Below are 21,742 nucleotides of genomic sequence, written 5' to 3' on the forward strand. Positions count from 1 at the left end.
TCCCCAGTGCATTTCCTCCTTTTTCAGGTATTATTTTACAAGGGATTTCTTGTTATACAGAACTAACATAAATCAATCTATAACAGAGGAATTTGTTTAATACATTTATTCTTTTCAGAAGCTGCATGATCATATTTCATTGACTTGTACAATAGAAAAAAAATCTTACTACTAAAACAGAGTTTGTGGAGACGGGTGCATGGTAAACCTATTTAGTCTTTTCAGAGGTTCATTCTTAGATTTTAATGTTAAATAATAACAACTATTCATTTAAGCTGGTCTCACTGTATATCTTGACCTTTAGCAATTCCACACACAGCAGCTTACTGTGGTATCTTTAAATATGAGAAATAAGAATGTTTTACTTTGTCATTAAGAGAAAAAGAAAAGAGTACTGTATGTTACATGGCCCATGAAATATTGGCAGTGTGCTCCTTGGCTTTCATTCGAAGAACTGCGATACTGGAGGACCTCCTTTCAAACTCTGGCTTTGTTTCAAATGCATGTCCATTGGTAGCCCCGGTAAGAAGAGAGTCAGTGAAAAAATTGTTGAGGGGCACGTGGCTGAACTGGTTCTGGTGGTTTGAAAACCCTGTGTAACTGGAATCTGTCCGAGGCGAGTGAGAGTAAGGTGTCATACAGGAGGAAGTGTCACGTGGTAACATGCATGAAGTGACCACAGAACCACCACTCGCATTTCCTGCCCACAAATTGTTCTGAATCTGGAATATATAAAACAACAAATATTACATTTACGCGTTCTCACTTTTGTTCCCTTACTTTTGTGAAACTGTATTTACGAAGTTTTGTTAGTTGTTCATTGTTTGCTCCTATTGGGTGGTCTGTAATTTCATTCTGAGCACATCAAGCAATTACTGAAAAATAATTATTTGAAAGATTCTTCTAGTTTGTTATACTGGAATGGATCGCCAAAACCCACATATTTGACCACATAAAATACTGTCAAAACATGTCAATCTTGAGTATTCTTTTTAGAGTCATGATTTTTAAAATGAAATCTGGAAGATTTAGTCATGATTCCTGACCAATTCATGTGCTTAGAAAAGTGGTTAAAAATATGGTTTTAAGTTATATAGTTTTCATCTTTCTAAACAAAATTACACAATTGCATTTGTTTTTCTAAATTCCACATCTGGACTCTTGATGTGGTAGTTTGTGCTGGAAACCAATGCTGATACGAGGCTGTTTGTTCTTTAGAGATATTTTTGATCAAACTCATTTTGGAAAATGTTCACTGTTTCATTTTTTTTCATATCCTATAGTCTTGAATACATAGCTCTGTGAAAAGGACAATTATACACACATTTTAAACATTTATTCTATGATTTACATATGATATAGTGAGGTCGCAGCAGAAGTATGACATGTAGAACAGATTTAGAATTCTAAAACTTGACTATTACCCGATAACGAAAGCACAATTGAGAAAAATATGCAAGTATTAGCAAAAATATCATATGAATATAAATAAAGTACTAGATAACATCTTATATAAGATTGAAAACTGGGTTGTCATTTGTGCCCAAGAAATTCACATCTCATCTCATTAAATCTCTACAGGAAACATTTCAGTGCAATATTATCAGCAAATACAAATTTCTCTAAAGTTACTAGCATGTGAAAGAAACATTAAGTAGAATTTGTATACTATGAATTTTAAATAGGAGGTATCTTAGACTAGCTATTTAAACAAGGGCAAAAAAAAAAGTGATCACATGCATGACTGAGAAGCACGGAGAAAATCCTGATAAACGGCGGGAGCTGGGAAAAAAGGAAAATGTTGCTTGGTATAGCATGGCAGAGAGATGCAGCCTTAGAAAATGAAATTTAAAAGTTAATATGCCTTTTACAGTATTATTACAATAGATTTAGACTAGAACACAACAACAATATATATGTTTATCCCATCTGACTTTCTTTTCTTTTTTAAAATCATAATTAGAACGGAATCATCAATTCTTTCAACACATATACAAGAACTGTTTTCTCATATTTATTTTTACATAGAAATTTCAGTCTGCTACATATAGCCTCTGGTATAGTCTTACAACACTCAAACTGAAGCCACACTTTTTAAGACAACTTATTTTCAATTAATAGCCAAAAATATGTTGATGAATCTTCTAGATTACACTGTAGTGATGTTACTCTGTCACTTAGAAAGGACCACAACCAGTTTTAAACTGAACAACAAATATCCCTTAGGTGGTGTTTCAGTGGTTGGCAAGATGCTCATTTTAGTAGTTTTTAAAATAGTTCTTTATATAAATATTTTCTAAGCTGCTTTAAATATGTCAAATCTGTGAGAGATACCTATAGACATCTATCTAGCTATCTAGCTAGCTGTCCATCACGATTTGCATACATTATCAATCCTTGAATCGTCATGGGCTATGCTGTTTTAATTTTGGCTCATTCTAGTATATGTATCCCACTTTAGCCAAAGTATGATGATTGGTGCCAGTGACTGCTGAGTTATGTATCTCAAACCAACAGGAGGGGCTGTTAATGTCATTAGTCTGTCAAACTAGCTCTTCTAACTTGATCTGGGTGATTTTCCTCTGACATTCAATCAAACATTGTGCTACACTGCAAAAACCACAGTCATATGTCTGACAAAAGGGCTTTCAGGAAATGAAAGTGAACTTGCTTGCTTACTTTTGAAAAAATAAATGCAAGGCAAGATAGTGGTGGAGAAAGATGATTTACATTTTATGTTTGTTAAAGGATCTCTCAACTTATACACAGTGTTGCTAGAATTTATTATTAAAATCATCTACTTGTATTCCAAATGCATAGAAATATATTTAGCAACTCAGTCAAAAAGAAAAAATAAGGAGAGTAAATGCAGGGAAGGAAATCTATGAATTTAAATTTAAGATATTTTCCCCTGAAAGAATTAACAGTAATCTATGTATAAAATGAAAAGAAATTCTCCACTTTCCACGACATGAGCAAATATTGTTATTTTGATCAAAACTTCTTACCTGAACATGATCAAGCAAGTTAAATGCATTACTTTTCATGAAATACAACATATAGGATTGTCTTCTGAACAGAACAGATTAATAAAGCAATGTACACACATCAATCCTTTAGTTGGACTTGAGGGGATACCCAAATATTCTCATGGGTAGTGACGCTGTCACATGTTTTTACTGCTATGCCCTGTTTCCATGATCTCTATCACCCCTCTCTTCCCAGCCTTTCTTTGATTTTCAAGTTTCTGGCATGTTTTCATTAGACTTTGGGGATCTAGTTGGTTTCTATATTAAAGTTAGATGCAAATCATAAAAAATAATATCCCCAGTGAACTGAGGTTTTGCTTCCTCTGAAGCATTCCCTCTGGATGTTTAAAACATCTGATGATGACGATCAAGATCACGCTCATGAGAGCTAACAGTTATCAATCAATTACCATGTGTCAAGCATTATGTTAAAAGCAAGATGAAGACTTCTAATCGTTTTGACATCAGAAAAGGTATGTGCTTTTACTATCCCCATTTCGTAAACGGTAAAACTATAGAACAAAGAGTTTAAGAATCTCACCCAAGATGGCATAACTCCAATGGTAGAGGTCAAATCTGAGCCCAAGAAATCTTAATAAATGCTACAATTACATAAAAACTACTCTTATGGGTTAAAATTGTTATTTACTTATTAATAACCCTAAGTTTTTGGTTGTTCATAGACTCCACTTTCTGAAAGCAAAATTCCCAATGATCGCTCACAACTGTTTTCTCATCCCCAGGCCTGACACAGTATATGAAAAACCCTTTATACACATTTATTAAATAATGGAAAAATCTCTAAGAATATGAAATTTGGACTGATCCATCTTGCAGATGTAATCAAAGCTTTATGGACAATTTATGCTAATATATCTAAAAATTTTTTTCATGATTTGAATGCTAGAATCACCATACTACACAATCTTAACAGAAATCATGAAAATTACAAAGCCAGACCCTGTTGACTATATTTCCCTAGGCAGTTTTTTGTTTTTTTTTTTTTTTTTTTCTGTTAAACACTTATTATCCACCACAGATGCATCTTCCTGGAGATTCTGATTCATTAAGCAGGGGGTGTGGCTGAGGGGATTTGTACTAAAATAATGGCAGTGATAATACACATAAGCAATTCTTAAAATTACCTAGGATCAGGAAACGCTATTGAAGTCCAGCTTCTTTCCAAATGCAGAAAACCCTTGTACATTTTCAATTATGTTCAATTACTGTGATAAGAAGCTCACCCTCTTTTAAAAAAACATTCCATTCCCTTTTGGAGAGCTCTGTAAAAAAGTGAGTGTTATCTTTCTCTATCTATCTCTTCTATGTCTGTCCCTTAAAATGATACAGAATAAGTGGCATCCTTCTTACATGGGAAAACCTTCAAATATCATCAGGCGATTGTTACACAATCACAAGTCTCCTTCCTCTAAGGATTCCTCATATGACATGATTTCCAGATGGTATCATTCCAGTCACGTTCCTCTGGATATGCTAGAGGCTGTCAACACCCTTCACCCTTATTAACATCCAGCACTGACAACAGAATATAATCTAGATGTCATCTGATCACCGTAGGGATAACCCAGCAGGTATCATCTTTGTTCTAGATCATCTACTTCTGTTAATGTTTGAAGGCGATATTTGATTAAACAACAAAGTCGTTTGAGCTTGTGGTTTAATAAATCTACTGCTGTCCAAGTGGGCTCATTCTATGCCTCCTCCATCCCTCCACCAATTCTATTCTTGTAAGTGACCATTTTAAAACGATGTGCTAGAATCGACACATATTGTCTAAAACTGCGTATATATTTGCCAACAGAGAAGTCATACAAAAATCTTACTCTCTGACTTGTTAAAAATACTGTAGTTGCTGTTAAATTTTGGAATGAAAGAATGTACTTTTTTCTAAATAAGATCACTACTTTTCTTTTTTTTAGACTAGCTTTAGGCTAGTTCACTGACACCAAATAATTTTTTGTAGGCTTCTAACTGTATAATATTCAAGGGCTTTACAACAAAGAACAGCATTCCTGGATCATGTCTACGTCCTTTTTTTCACGTGTGCTTAAAAAAAAAAGAGAAGAGAAAAAAAGACTGCTTGCCTTTACATTTTTTCTTCTTTGTTGTGTTTAAAAGGAGTGGATAATCTAAAAATATTCCATGTTTTTATGCGGTTCACAGCATTTTTTAAAGTTCTGATGGTATGTTCAAAGCACTGTCCAGGGAACTTAGCCAACTACCTCCCATTAGCATGAATGGAAGTTCAGCTGACTTAGAACTCTCCACTTTGAACGTTTTTCTAATCACGTAAAAACTTAATTATTCCATAACTTTAAATTTTGGAGGAAAGTTGATTTTTTCATCTCTTTCCAAACTGAAATCAAATTCATTTAACATTCACTTTCCTTTCAAGGAATTAAAAGCAATGGCTAGGAAGGAGAGGGGTGATATATAAGTATACACATATATATTAAGAGTTCTTCACTGTGGATGTATATATGTCATAAATTGAATAGGGTAAATCATGGATAGGAAATTATAAATATCATTTACCTTCACCATGGAAACTTGATACAGACATATTCTTTATATAACCAAAACTGTAAAGAAAATTTCAGTATACTAACTTTGGTGTATATTTCTAATATATTTGCTGATTTTATTGTAGTGGGGAATTTTTCATACTTTTAAAAAACCTTTTAATGTAAGTTTATTAGTCTTTCCCTTAGTTGTAAAGTGGCATGATGTGTAAAAAAAAGCAAATAGTTTCCTGATGTATATACTCTATATCCTACTGTTAGTGGTATTTATTGAGACATTAGCCAATGGAATTTAATCTGGATTTAATAGAAATACCGAAAAATGTGAGAATATATGAGTAATAACTGTTCCTTAATTTTAGAGCACCTCTAAAACCAACTAAATATTTTTCTACTAAAACAAGTTTATTTAACCTTACTCCTCTACATATACACTGCTTCTACCAGGCACCAACATCTACATTTACACTCATACATAGACACACACACACACCAGGATACACATATTATCCTATCCTCACTCTACCCTCACATCACAGCCCCAACACTTCCCTGCGGGAGTTAAAAAGTTGCTTTAAAAAGACAGAGATCAGGGATTCACAAAGAGGTATTTGTGATGATGTTATAGCAATAGCTTCTTTGCATTAAAATCTGAAAGTTAACTTTGGTTTTTCCTGTTTGACAGAATGTTTACATTTATTGACTACTCTGAATATTATTCAATACTTACTATATAGATGTATTACCACATTATCACTATATAATTTAATTTACCTGATTTCTTATATGGTCTCTTTTAAAAATGAAAACATCAATGTTTACAAAAGCAGTTCAGTTTTTTGAGACCATTACATTCTTTATTAGCATATCTGTTCCTTTAAAATTTAGAGGGATAAAATGTTAATAAGAATCATATGCTTAGTAGCTTGCAGATATTTTTAGCTGTTGTCTAAACTTAGGGTCCCATTAACTTTTCTAGTAACTACATCAGTAAGCTGCTGGCAGGGAGAAGGGGTATAAGTGTTTTTCTAAATAGTGAATTTGCTACCAGTGAATAACACACACTGAGACTTTGTGCATCTGGAAAAAAAAAAAATCCCAACTTGAATTAATTACGCAGTGAAAAGATCAATCTGAGCAAGTTTAGGTACTACCTGAGATAGAAATGAGGGCATGTTTTCATCAGTGCCCTCTTATTAGGTGGAATTGTAATGAAAAAAATTTAAGATAATATACAAATACTAAGATTTGGGGGGAATCAATTTACATTTCAAAAATTCCAAAAATATATGTTTTCAACACATGGTACTATTAAGTTGAAGGGGTTAGAAAATATTTATTCATCAGAAAAGGACCACATGTTAAGTATTCATTGCTACTTTGAGTTCTTAAATAAAATTTCATCTTAGAAATGTATACAGGGATTTGAAACAAGAAATAGTGCCTTTTCTGTTAAAAAAAATCACTATTAGATACAATAGTCATATGAGATTAATGAACTGAGAAGAAAATTGCTATACAGAAAAAATAAAAGTATATATCTCATTAGTGCAAAAATTAAAAGCACTAAGTCTCATAAGAAATGTTAATATCTGAAAATTTTAAGAATGATACCATATAAAGGTGTTTAAATTTTGTATTATTCAAATAATATTTGAAATATGCTCCAAGTCAAAGACAGAGGAAGCATTAAGAACATTTCTCATTTCCTTTAGTGTTGAATGTGTTCTCAAATTTTGTATTAATTGTGATCATTTTTTAAAAAAGATTCATAGGAAATCTCACCCTACATGCCTTAAAATGAAACTTTTCAAATCAACTCACTTAAGGAGAGAATAAAATCATAGCACCTAGGATTTGCTATTTTTTAAATAATTATCCAGCAACAATTATCATATGAAGTATTTTCCAATTATTTGTCGCCTTATTTTTCATGTATTTTAATACATGCATGATAACTATTGCTGATTCATTTTTAATGACAATTCATCTATTAAAAACTTTACAATTATAAGAAACAAAAATTATAATATAAATTAAGTTTTCTTTGCGAATTATTAACTTAAAATGTAAATCAAATATGCAAACACTTGAAGTAATTACACAGTATATTTTTAATCTCAGAGAGTCACACATGGTGTCATGTACGAGATTTGAATTTATTCTTAAAATCCCGAGTAAAGTTATCAATTATATTCATCTTGTATTTGGGTTAACTATAATTTGAATTTTATTTTTGTGATTTTTAATTCAACTGTGCATTTGCACAAAAATTTTTTTCTATTTAATGCTCCATAATTTAGAATAAAAAAGAAAACCCACAGACACATGTGGCTTAATAAATATGGCACACATAAAATTCTGGATTAAAATATATCCTGAGGTTCACACTAACAATAATGGTTTGAACTGTAGGTTTTAATCCACAAGTCTGTTCTCACAGACTTCTCAGACTTTGATGCTTAATTTCCCCCCTGGTTCTTCTCTATTCTCCTATAAGGTAGTTTTTATATGTATGAGCAACATTGGCACTTCTCATAATTTATTTTCTTATTTATTACTTATTTTGGTAACCTACTCAATTTATTGATTTACTCTTTCGTCTTAAAATATAAAATATGTATGACCAATTCAGTTAAATACAATGCTTTAACAGTGGTCACTTATTAAAAGCAAAAAAAAAAAAAAAACAGCTAAGTTATTACGACTATGTAAAGTCTTTAAATCACATTAAATTTGAATATTACATTAAAAAAATAAATCTATTTTCATAGTCAACAACATGAATGCACTTTACTTCTTTTGGAGGATATTCTTTACCTCTTTAAAGAACCTGTACTTTCAACAAAATAAAAGAATTATTCACTGTCTGTGTCTAGCTGCACCTTTACCTGATACTAACAAAATCTACCTCCTACTATACATAACTTAGTTTTAACATACACATATATGTGAAATAGTCTTTATATGTGTTTATATAAAATATATATGCATATATTTAATTAAATTAGCAACTTTATCCATTGTAAAAATTATATTAATTTGAATAAATTATGTCCTTCTATAATATTAAATATTTGTGCTTATAAGCAGTGAGAAATTGTACAATATCACTATGACCTGCTGACCTGATGCTGTTAACATTTTTGTCCCTCCATACATCATGAGGGAAGTTTTATTGTATCACAATATATATGACCATCTTATTGGTTGTTTGACAGCTATGAGACTGTTCATTACACAATGCATCAAGTATAGCTATATTATTAACATTTTTTAAAGATCTTGGGATCTTTGTTTACTTCAGATATCTGGGAAAAATAGAAATAATACTGATAAAAATGTGATACTTTTTCTAAAGGTAAAAACTGCTCCAGGAAAAAAAATAATAATAATAATAAAAAAACCTGCTCCAGATACCTTTAAATCACTAAACCACGGTGGTAAATGGAAACAAGTTTCATATTCCTTAATTAGCTTAAGCAAAGGTAAACTTTAAGATTAGGACAGATACTTGTGAGAGAAGAAAGTAGGGTGAACAATATCTTCAAATCACTATTTTACAGAAATTTTAACATTTCCTTTTAAAAGTTGTATAATAACAATGTTTGAAATAGAATTGTTAAACTAGAAATATTGTACAGCTTTCATCTGTTTTTTTAAATTACTCCAGTTACTACAAATTATCTATAACTTGAATCCAACTCTTGGTATGTTCAAACTCCAAGTGGCATATATTCATAAAGTCATCAATTAAACAACAGAAAGCAAAAATACTGCATGGGTCCTTTAGTGCATTTGGAATATATAGATTTAATTATGATTCTCAATATATACTAAATAAAACCTCATTGAAAATTTTGGTGGGGAAAACCTTCAACCCTTTTTTCGAAATTTTTGATGAAAATATTTTCTTCATGATAAAATAATTTTGGTGGATTAAGAATATACTCAAATTTTCCTAAAGCTACCATATTTGTTCATCCTAATTTAAAGAAGAAAGTGTATTTAACTGAATTTGATCTTTCTCTAGATTCCCAAATAGTAAATTTACTCACAGATTGGATGAGCTTAAATGATACAACATAAGGGAAAATTCAAACCACTTAGCTACCTCTCTACTGCAGAAAAAAATTAATAATGATTAATGGCTATCAGAGAACCATGACTATTGAGCACTCATTATGTACTAGGCAATATCCTAAGAACTCTGCATAAACTATTTTGTTTAATCCTCACGAATAACATATGAACTTGTATCACCATTTTATAAATGAAGAGAAACGTTCCTAGAGGTTAATTTATTTGCCAAAGTTCTAAAAATCTATTAAGTGGCAGAGCCAGGATTTGAATCCACAACTCCCTAATTGTGCAGCCCACAGTCATACATTAATCCATGGCCCATCCCAAATCCCAAGATTTAGCTGCAAAGACTGTTTAGAAATCACTTTAATCCTCTCCATAACAGAAAAAGTATCATCATCATCACCATCATCATCATCATCATCTACACTACTAAGACCACCAACTCTAGCACCAACAATACCTCAATCTTACAAATAAAGACTCTGAAGATCAAGGAAGTCCGGAGACTTACCCAAAGTTACTCAGCTAGTAAGTGATAAAGTTAATGTACTTTTAATCCAAACTAAACCTAATGGCATGAAATTAGCTCTTCTTTTAAGACTGAAGGCTGCTATAATCTCCTAGAAAATGTTTATAACTTAACAGAAAATATTTTATTTACTAAAATTAATTATTTTAAAAATGCTTTGGTTTTGGGCTTCCCTGGTGACGCAGTGGTTGAGAGTCCACCTGCCCATGCAGGGGACACGGGTTCCTGCCCCGGTCCAGGAAGATCCCACATGCCGCGGAGCGGCTGGGCCCGTGAGCCATGGCTGCTGAGCCTGCACGTCTGGAGCCTGTGCTCCGCAATGGGAGAGGCCACAACAGCGAGAGGCCCGTGTACCGCAAAAAAAAAAAAAAAAAAAAAAAAGCTTTGGTTTTGATAAATTAGAAACAAGTTAGGATCTAATGTTGATAGGTATGTGCTTGCTTCTTAAACTCAAGGACAAAATTATGTAGGTCTCTAATTGGTTTGGTTTGCTGGGTCTAGTTTGCATCAAGGAGCGTTTGCAGAATTTGTAATATCTAGTTTGTAATCTGTCCACAAAGCAGGAGATTTTGTCTGGATCATTTGTATAACTTCTGTGCCTAAAACAATACCTGGCGTATATTTGTTTGATAAAATGCAAATAACTCCGCAAGAAAAACAAATTAAGCTGAAAGGGGTCTACAAAATCTTTCTAGTATATTCTTTTCAAAGAGGAAAAGTTAATTGATTAAGACCACAGAGCTGGTTAATATCAGAGATTCAGAAACCATCTGTTTTATTAAAAATAGACTAGTTTTTGTTTTATAATGTACTCCTGAATAGTGAAGTGAACCAGTATTTTTTTTCACATCTATTCAGTGTATACATAATTTGCTTAATACTGTGGTGATACAAACGTGAATAAGAACTGAATCATCTTTTAAATACTTCACATCCTAAATGTGTGGGAGACATTTTACACAATCCACCACAATGTCAATGAGAAAGTGATGCGTTGATTGAGGGAAAATTGAGAGGAGGCCTCATGGAAGAAATATGGTTTAGGTGAAGGGAAGGGAATTCAAGATAGAGGGAAACAGACTTAGCACAAGCAAGGAGACTCTTTTCTAAAATATCATGTGTTGGATAATATCAAGTAATTTAATTTAGCTATACAGTGTTGACAAATGGCAACTGATATTGTGACCCAGAATAGAGCTTTAAAAAATAACAGCTTTTCACTACATCAAAATATACTATCTTTAGAGTATATTACTACTGACATCACAGCACTCACTTTGTTTGCTTGCCATCACATATGAGTAAGTTTAAGAAAAAGAATATCTTAAACAGTCTAAGAAGTATCCACATTTTTAAAATGTTTTATATTATTATTTTACAAATTTAAAAAATGAAAGCATTTTTCCTCACCAAAGTAATGCAATGCTTTAGGGTCAAAACTGAACTATTTCAACACTTCGTGTTGGATTAGGGAGAATCCAACATAATGTTGCATAAAAAGCCTGGGACTCCTGAACTCAAGAAACTTGGGCTCAAATTCAATGAGTTAATGGCTATAAGAAGGAAGCCTGGTTTAAAATAAGCCCTCAACTGGTAGTTACTATTTTTACTGTTACAGCTGTTGTTACTATAGTGTAATGAAGACCAGTGGAAACAAAGTATTTAGAACATTTTAGAAAATATTAATTACTATTCACAAATAAACATTATATGTTATATACAGATACCTTTATGCTAGGTAAGATTATGATTCACAGGCTTACTATTATGAGCAGGCTTAAGGAGATCATTTTGTAAACCATTTCTGGTTTTGATGTATTTCTGTGTATGCTTTTGTTTCCCTGCCAAATTTCTAATTCTTTATTTTTGTCCTGCTGCCAACATTTTCTAGTTCCAACATTTTGTAATTAATAATTTTTTTTCTGTAATTAGTAACAGTAACCAAATTCAGTGTCTTACTGCATTGAGTTGGTTAGGCTCTATTTTAGTTCCTATTTTTCCCATTATAAACTTCTATTTTTAAGCCACATGATAAAAAAAAACGTTTCCTTAGGCTGAGTCTTGGGAGACATGATTTTTGCATAATTATTTTTTTCAAACAAACTAAAAAATGTCAACCATATATCTTTAAGTTAAAATGGAATTTTCCCCTGACTTTATCCAATACCTACAGTGGGGAGTGGGAGATGCTTGATTTCAGAATTTTTGGTAACCAAACATTAAATGACTTACCAATACAGAAAAGTAGTGTGGATTCATCAGTATTGATTTTTATCATTGTTAATGAATTGCACTGTCAAAATAACTTCAACATATGATCTCTGCATTCCCATACTTAAATTATGAGGTGGTATAACCAACGTATATAAGTTATGGAGAAGCCACAAGAAGAATTAGTGCAAAATTCTGTTATCTGTGAGGGGAATTTTTTTTTAATTTATCCTTTGTTGGCGTGAAAAAGACTATCAAATGTATAATTTGATTTTACCATTTCCTTTCCTGCCTGAGCTACTAGGTGACCTCATTCTGCTCATCGTTAATGTCACAAGCTATGAGGCACAATAACATAGTAGCAAGATAATTTTAGGAAAAAAGGGTGACTCATTATATTGTTATATTAAGCTTTTGTATAGAGCTTAATTGGTCCAGGCACTATTCTACACGTTTTATGATATACTAAAGAAGAAAGGGGGGTTAGAGATAAGGCAATCAAAAGCAAGGAGCAGAAAAGTGGCAAATAGAAATGGTAACAAGGAAAGGAATGAATATTGAAATAATAAGGTGAAAAAAAGATACATCACAGTCAAGTGTTGTGGGACATATCAGTAAGACTGTTTAGAGTCCATTTGAAAAGAGTTCATAATTTGTGACTTTATTACTTCTAAAGTCACCAACAGTCAAGTAGTTCAAAATTATATGCAGCATATGCCATCTCCGTTATTTTTTTAATTGTTATTTCACTGGTTGTGAGAACATTCTCTGCTCCCCTGAACTAAACTGCAATTTGAATAATGCAACTTAAGCCTTATGCTCCTTTGGTATTAGTTAATCATTCAATCATTCAAACATATTCACTGGGAGAGACAGTCTATTGTGAGAGTTAGGATCTTGCCCTTGAGAGCTAGATTGGCTCTCTCAAATATGGGTTCACTACCACTAATGAAAGTGAGTAAATACCTCACCTCTCTGTGCCTCAGTTTCCTCATAAGAAAAATGGGAATAATCAATAACACCTACTGCATAAGGTTGTTGTAAGGATTAAATGAGTTAATATACGTAACCTAGTTAGAACAGTGCCTGACAGTAAGGGCTACAGTCGTGTTAACAGCTAGGAAAATAGCAGTGCCTGATCTCATGGCGCTTGTAGCCTCGAGGACAAACATCCTCACAGCACTTTGTTTAGAACTCAACTAGGACACTCAAAATATTTGGTGAATAAAATTTCATTAGCCCTGTGATGTTAAATAACCAGGAGTATATGCATGCTTTTAAAATAGGAGAAAATATAAAGGAGCTACTTTAAGATAAAAATTTTAAAGTGAAAGAAACAAAATTCTTCTTAAGGTAGGTATGGGCATGTATTCAAAAGGTACCCATAATGTTGCTCTTCGGGCAAACTGCAGTGGCAAGGCTTAGCTGTAACAGTCTTTTATAGACTACCCTGTAAGGAACCATTTGTGTGATCACAGACCAATTTTTTTTTACCTCATCTGGGTCTGGTTTCCTGACTTCTAAAATGAAGGAATTGAACTAGGTGATCTCTAAGGCTCTTGTTTGCATATAATATTACATTAATAAATTTGGTGGATTTATCTGGAGGAATGAAGTTCTCAAAATAGGTTTTTAAAAACTCATGAAAGGCACAAGAACACAAAGATAGCATGAAATTAAAGGACTGAATTCATGTTCACAGGGTATGAATATACAGTTAAAGAAAACGAATACCCTTAAGTTCAGGGCTGTGATGATTTGTTTACTGGACTATCAAGGTATTCTACCAGCATATATGTTACATATTTGTTTTCAAAGTAGTCTCTTATAATGCATATCATTAAACAATCAGGAATGAAATAACAGATGGTTTAAAAGTTCCTTATAATACACATGTCCTTTATCATGTATCAAATACAATTTTGAATATTATAATTCAGTATTAGGAAAAAGTAATACCCATTAGAAAGACAAAATTTATTTCTGTGAATTACAAAGTATGAAAAAAAACCCTCTCTAAATTAAAAGGAAAAATTAGAGGAAAAAGAATTTCTAAATATTCTTTGAAATGAGATGAGAGCTCCCATTATAAAAGAAGTCTTTCTTAACATGATACATTCAAAAAATTATGTCCAGTACTAATTCTATATATGTTTTATGCACAAAGGGCTAAATGTTTCCTTGAAACAATGAGCAAATTCAAAGCTGAAAAGACAACATAGTTTTAAGTGGAATTTAAAACTGAAAAAAAGATGGTTTCCAGTGAAACTGAAGGTGTCACAGGCCACATGTGACACCAGGTTATGGTATGGTTCATAAAACAACAGCCGCAGAGATAGCATGCCAAGCAATGCGTTATGTATTTGAAAAGTTAACAAAGGGAGTGAGTAATTAAAAGACATACTACTGAACGATGCTACTTAAGTTGTTTCAATGTATACCAAAGAAGAGACCCTGAAACAGTTTGAAATGAATGGCTCTAGAAAAATAAATTACAATAAATAAATAAATAGTTTAGTAAAATAAAAATCTAACAAACATGGAAAAATTCTTTTGGAGATTAAAATTTTCATTCTTGGCTATTAGATATAATAAAGCTTATACTAGCCCTTTTAAGAATATACAAACCACACCTATGTCTCTCAGTGTTCTGTGCAGTTTACCATACCTGTGGATAGCTGTCAGTCCTTGGCAAAACTGATATGTCATAGGTGGCAGCAAAATGGCTTTTAGCTTGCTGGATTTGGCCATAACGTTCTCTTTTTCTCCACTTGGCCCTTCGATTTTGAAACCAAACCTAATTTTTTTAAAAAGTAGAATTTTAGGCAAGGAATAGTTGACAATGCAAATATGATGTTCAAAGACTTCAAATTAGAGAGGTAAACCAGGTCAACGTAATTACTAAAAAGGGAATTTTTTTATATTAGAAAAGGATCCACAAATTTTACTTTCTATTTTACCCTGACAAGTGCCATGTCCATGAGGCAATATAATTTAATACAAAGAGACAAGACATTTTCAAAAATTTATTTAATACATCTGAGCCTCTGTTTTTTTCATTTACAGAAAATAAAAAAAGAATTAGATTATATGACCGTGAAGATTCCTTATATTTTCAAATTATCACAGATAATAATCCCTCTCTCAGAGAATGCTGCAAGTCTGGAAGACATTCATAACTTTTTAGTTTGGGGCTATGTATATAACATTAACCCAGCCAATCTATAACCAAATTAATATCTGGGTCTGTCAAAACAATTGGCTCTTCTGGGTTGTACCCAGACTTAGAAAAACTTAGAAAAATGTAAACATAAAGATTATATCTAAAACATATGGCATCAGCAGAAATATCATGATTATTTAGAAATAAAAACCATTAGGATTATATATTATATTGATTATGATAAAGACTTCGGGTAAAATGGTATCATCTGAAGCTGAACTATGGTTTTAAAATATACAAATTGTTTATTATGTAAATGACACCACTTACTTATTTTCTCTTATAGAAAATGCTCATAAAATCTTCAAAATCATTTATCTAATTTAAAAGACTTATGGGTAATATAAATTAAAAAAAGAAACAGGGCAGATATAATCAACTGTCAAGAAAGCCTGTGAGTCAGTACGGCCTCTACAGGGTCACTAAACTGCCTTCCAAATCTCTCTGATGAATTGCATAGATGAAATATCCATTATAACACCTATCTTCCTCAGAGGGTTAAATATTAACTAATTCACACTTGTAGCTTTCCAGAATCATCATTTTAATATTTTAAGGTATTAAAGCTCTCTTTAATACAGCTCTCTATACAGAAAATTATATTCAATATGTATAATTTACATAAGCAGCTTTCAGGAAGCTCTTTAGTCTTTACAGAACTATATTCAGAATATAAAATACTTAGGAAAGAAGCTGGAAATGCAGTATAAAAATGCAAATTGTAAAAAGCCTTTCATCAAAATTTATTTGAAATTTTTACTCTTCTTCATATTCAATTCTAATATTTTATATATCTTTACCTTCACACTTATGGAGACATATTAATACTCAGTTTGGTGCGTGAGCATGTATTGCAAATTTAAGATGGCACTTTGAAGAGTTTTCAGCAATTAAAAGAAGGCAAGGACAGCTACCTGTTCAGATGGTTTCTTAGAACACTGCTGGGAAATGTGTATTATCCACTATATTCAGGGCTTAAGACAACATCAACAACAAAACAAAACAGAACACACTTTCTTGCTCTCTCCACAGCAGGAGCATATTGAGGGAATTTAGTAATGAGGGCTTTTTTACTGAGAAAAAGACCTTGACAATCTCCTTAAAATGGGTGCCAAATACCACTCTGATGTGAAAAGCAGAAAAGAGAACCATCTGAGTAAATTAGGTTCAGGCTGGCTCTCTGTGCATGTTCTTAGGCAAAAATTAATCAGAATTTGGTGAAATGATAAGGGGAAAACATGCTTTGTGCACAGCTCATCACTGTGTGTGTGTAAACACATTTTTCTATGGTTACACGTATAGCTAATTTACATATATGAACACAAGACCAAAAAACACACATGTGGGGGGTTTGTGTTAACACTTGACAGTTCTAAAATTCTTCCTTAGTGTTGACTTTCTATACATTTACTTCCTGAACTAAGATAAAGTAACCATTTGTCCCCACAAACTAAAGGAAAAATCTGCTGCTTGGTATTCCTGCACCACCAGATGTTGTCTTTACTGATGTATAAGGGCCTTACAATGGCTCAATCTTCAGAAGGAATACTATTACTCCACTCAGAAAAAAATTTTTTATTTATTTCTCTATTCTAGTGGTTTATGGGAATTGCAAAATTCAAATTATTTTACTTGGAGTAGTAAAAACACACACAAAGAAAAAGATTATTCTCCTGAATTATTGTTACTTAGGAACTAATAAAATATAGTTAAGAATATCAAGGCTAGTAAAAATAAAATACACTTAGGAGGTAGAATTTTACCCAGTATTTAAAATTTTTTTTTCAAATTATTAAGAAATTTAGTATATTGAATCATCCAATTTGATAATTTGAATATAACATATAGATATAATTTAACTGAATTTATATATTTAAAAATTACTTTAAGATTATTATTCCTATTGCCTCTGCAAAAATCATATAAGTTTTCTAGATTTTAAAAATTATAATGGAATGGCATGTACTGGCAATTCCTGGGGCTAGAAAATTGTAGATGAGCTATATGATCTTTCTTTAATTATGTATAGTGAAAATAGTTTATGGTATACATAACAACTGGGAGTTTGTGAGATTGTTTCATTTTTCCTTGTTTTATTATAACCCCAACCTCAGTAAAATTATAGACTTATGGACCACTATACAAATAAGTTACCAATATAGGGTATATAACCCCAAAAGAACTTCAACGGCTGATAAAATAGAAAAATAAAATACATGGATTACTAGATTGGATAGCTATGACTAGTTTTTTGTCCTTTAAAATCACTTTTTGAAATCAGAAATTTGTTCATTTTCTGTTCTTTTAAAATAATCATTAGTTTTTATGCCTATGTAATAATTCAAGTGTTCTTTTCTTTTATACTTGTGTTTGGGCTGTCAAATCCTTTGCAAGTAAAAAGTAACTTTAGTAGACTTACATGCTACACTTACATACTACACTGTTCTATATCTTCAGTAGGAGAATCAGTTTCTTCCTTTGTAGTAAAACACAACTATGGATCAAACACTATCCCCCCTCCAACTCCGCCCTCCAAACACATATATACCCAAGCCTTCATCTGGCTCCTACCTGGACCCTGGCCTCAGTCAGCTCAGTCCTCAGAGCAAGCTGTTCTCTGACGTATACATCCGGGTAATGGGTTTTCTGAAAGACCTTTTCCAGCTCCTCCAGCTGCAAGCTGGTAAAGGTGGTTCGGTGTCTCCGTTTCTTACTGCTGGATACGTTGCTGTCACATTTATCCCCAAGTTCATCCAGTTCTCCCTTCTCTGGCATCCCTTTCACGGGAGACATCCGGAGACTGTTACAGTTGTCCATAGCTCTATTTAGTTCGGTGTGAAGAGGCTGTCCTTCTACTTTAGTGATCCCATAGTTCACTGTACCCAAAGGGGGAAAACAACAGTTCTCAGGATTGCAAACATATGGATGAAGGACTTAAGTTGAAGTAATTTAGAGCATCAGGCAAGCGGCCCATTATGATTTATTGCGCCAGTATTAATTTGATCATCACATTATTAATTCACTTTGGGCAGGTTTAGAATCATCTAAAAATGTGTACATGGAACTCATATAATTTGTCAAAACACACAGTTCTATTTTCCAGGATTAATGTAATGTTTATGCACATAATTTATAATCAAATTAGTCAAATTAAAAGACGCTCTAGCTTAAAAAAATCTAGGTGCGTCAAATTTAATATGTCTTATTTATTCACAGCAGACAAAAGTAAGCTACTAACATGGCTCAAAAAGGATATTTCAATTTTAAATACGATCTGTAAACCAAAATCCAAACCCTTTTCAAAAGTTATGTTTCTCCTCCACACAAAACCTATGAACTATAGATTTAAGATATGGTATTGTTTCCTATTATATTTCCAATATTTCAACTGTATATCATGTCTGCATTTAAATTTTTATTTCAAAAAGCGACCTACTAAGTTAAAAAATGAATTTTCCATCAGTTTCTGTGTATGTTTCCTACAGAAAATAATAAGATTTAGGTAGACTTCTTTAGCTTAAAAACTCATTTGCAGTTCTTTCTAAATTTGTCAAATTTATGCTTAACTCATGAAACATGTTTTAAGACAGAAAGCTCTACTCTTCCCTCTAGTAAAGCACAGAAATTAAAACATCTATTAAAAGATTACAAAGGATGTCATCTGGCATTCTGTTTAGTGGTGCTTTAATTTTAGTGATTTCCTCCAGATTTGAGTGCATGCTTGGCAGTATGATATAAAACGAAAATGTATCATATGGTGCCACACACACACACAAATGTAATGGAGGCACATAATGCAACGGGAAGCATTTTTCTTAAGTCAGCCCTGCCACAACAATGATTTCCAATGAATTGTTATACTTTTTTCGTTTTTGTCTATTTTAAAATTCTCTCATGATGTATTTTTACAACTGCTTTAATCATATAAATGCATTGAACTCTAGTACCTAGTTAACTTAAAAACGGAAGAGTATTTAGGCAAAAAAAGATGTGATGTAAAACTAAACAGAAAGAAGAGCCTGGACATTAACAAACAATACGGTTTTGTCTCCGCGGGCAGAGTTAAATGGGGAACTGCGGTAATTAGGGATGGGGGAGGGGAAGCAGGCGTGAGGGTAAGGGCATCTCAGGAGAAAGACAGGAACCTTCCTAACTTTAGCGGACTGCTTGTTGCCTACATTTATCTTACTTAAATACTTTCCTATTAAAATCCATCCTAATGGTATGATGTTCTTTAAAAACTTGAAAAAGCATTCAAAAATCACCTATTTCTCTTCTTATTTTTGGAATCCCGACAATTTAAATAAAAATTATGATTGAGTCGTATCCAGCTGTCAACAGAGGACATTTCAGAACCATTTTTAAAAAAATCCTGTCCATAGAAATAACTTTATGTATACCTCTATAAATTCCAAAATTAAAATATTGCAATGTGAAATACAGCCAGAAAGCCAAAACTTCACTGTATTAAAATAAAAAAACTTTGCGTCTTCCTAAATAAATGACTGAGATTTAACTGATTTTCTCTATTGTTTGCGCCTTTATTTTTTATTTAACCTTGCAAGTCAAAAGTAACTTGCAACGTTGAACAAAATAAGTAAAATATACGACGACGTATTTTTTAAGCTTGCTGCGTACTAGGTATTTAGAAAAGGAGCTTCTATGAGCCGGTGCCTTGCCAGATTTTGAACTACCATTAGAATAGGGGGCGGCAGGCTTGCTGTAAATATTTCACACTTAATTCGTTTGTTATTTTAAAACAGCCCGCTCCTTATAGCTTAACTGTGGAATATATACAATGATAAGGGAAAGTCCTCTTGGAATTGTAAACTTCTTTAGCTGTCGCGATCTAAAAAAATAGGTTTGTATTGGGTTACAAGATAGAAAAGATAGATGGTTTGTTTTGATAACATTTTGACTTTGAGATACTTGGCCATCCAAAGTTAAAGATTTCATCCAGAAGCATTCCGAAAGTCTTCTTAGGTGACTTCTACGTGGAGTCAGAAAAACAGACAATGCAGAATTCGGGAGTGAGTGATTATATTGAAGATTCTTTGCCCGAAGCTATTTAAAGTGATTTGGCGTTTAACAAAAATGTATGTTGTTGTATCGCAAACCCAAAGAAGTAGAAATCACAGACCCCCACAAGCTAACCTAGTAACCCTCTGCCTTCACAAAGAAAAATATCGTTGCGTCTTGAAAAGTAAAAAACAGTTTTCTTATTCGTGACGGTAGTGACGTCCTCTAACGAGCTGTGATGGATTTCAGCTCCTCCTGCCTGGGCAGCGCGGCGGGCTCGCAGAGGAAGCGCGCTGTCTTGACTCAATTACTCTCTATTTAGCGCCCTATCAGTTTACGCCGGGGTCCTGGATAAGGGACTCCAGGACCCGTGGAGGACAGCGAAAGGAGAACCGCGCGGAGGCAACCGGGTGCGGGTTCCTTCCTTGGCTCCCCCCAAAGTCTGCAGCAGCCAAAACTCCGCTTCCTAAAATAAGCACCGTTCCACTGCCTTCCTCCGCCCTCCAGCTCTCTCGCTCCCCTCCCTCCTTTCCTTCCTTCCTTTTTTCCTTCCTTCTTCCCTCCCTCCCTCCCTGTCCCGACCACTCCCCGCACTCTGGATTTGCGGGTGGGCTTCCGCGACCCCGGCTGGAGCAGTGGACTCACCGCTGCCGTCCTGACAGGGCGAGGTCCTCTCCAGGCGCACGTGATGCTCGGCGCGGGGCAGGGGCCCGAAGGCCTGCACGCATTTGCCCGCCGACGCTTTGCTGTAAAAGGACTCATTGTCCAGCGTCTCCATAACGTGCTCCAACGCGCCTCCTGCGCCCATGTAAAAGTTACTGTTTTTACTCGGTGGGCTCTTGAGGGCAAACTTCTCGCTCAGAAACTCCATAATCCTGGAAGGCTGTCTCGGAGCTACTGGAGCTCGGAGGCTGGAGCGCGCTGGGGGAGGGAGCGAGGGGGCGGGAGGAGGGAGGGCCAGAGAGGAGCGCAGGGGAAGCAGGCGCTGCGGCGCGGGGAGCTGCCCGGCTCCGAGCCCTTTAAGACGTCCCGGCTGGAAAGGGGGCACCCGAAGTTGCTTTTATATCTTGAAACTCAGCTGGGCTCCTCGGGCAACCTCCCA

The 21,742-nt window shown here is 33.7% G+C and overlaps 1 protein-coding gene across 1 annotated transcript; it reads right to left on the reverse strand.

Moving 5' to 3' along the window:
* Positions 1–401: 401 nt before the first annotated feature.
* Positions 402–21,511, reverse strand: ALX1 (ALX homeobox 1). Its single transcript, XM_060113839.1, has 4 exons — positions 21,286–21,511; positions 18,193–18,497; positions 15,067–15,195; positions 402–722 (listed from the first exon to the last, which is right to left on the reverse strand). Exons 1-4 carry the CDS (start codon positions 21,509–21,511, stop codon positions 402–404), a joined length of 981 nt encoding a protein of 326 aa, XP_059969822.1.
* Between the last annotated feature and the right edge of the window lie 231 nt (positions 21,512–21,742).

The sequence above is a fragment of the Mesoplodon densirostris genome, chromosome 11 (genome assembly GCF_025265405.1).
Source record: "Mesoplodon densirostris isolate mMesDen1 chromosome 11, mMesDen1 primary haplotype, whole genome shotgun sequence".
NCBI classification, from domain to species: Eukaryota; Metazoa; Chordata; class Mammalia; order Artiodactyla; family Ziphiidae; genus Mesoplodon; species Mesoplodon densirostris.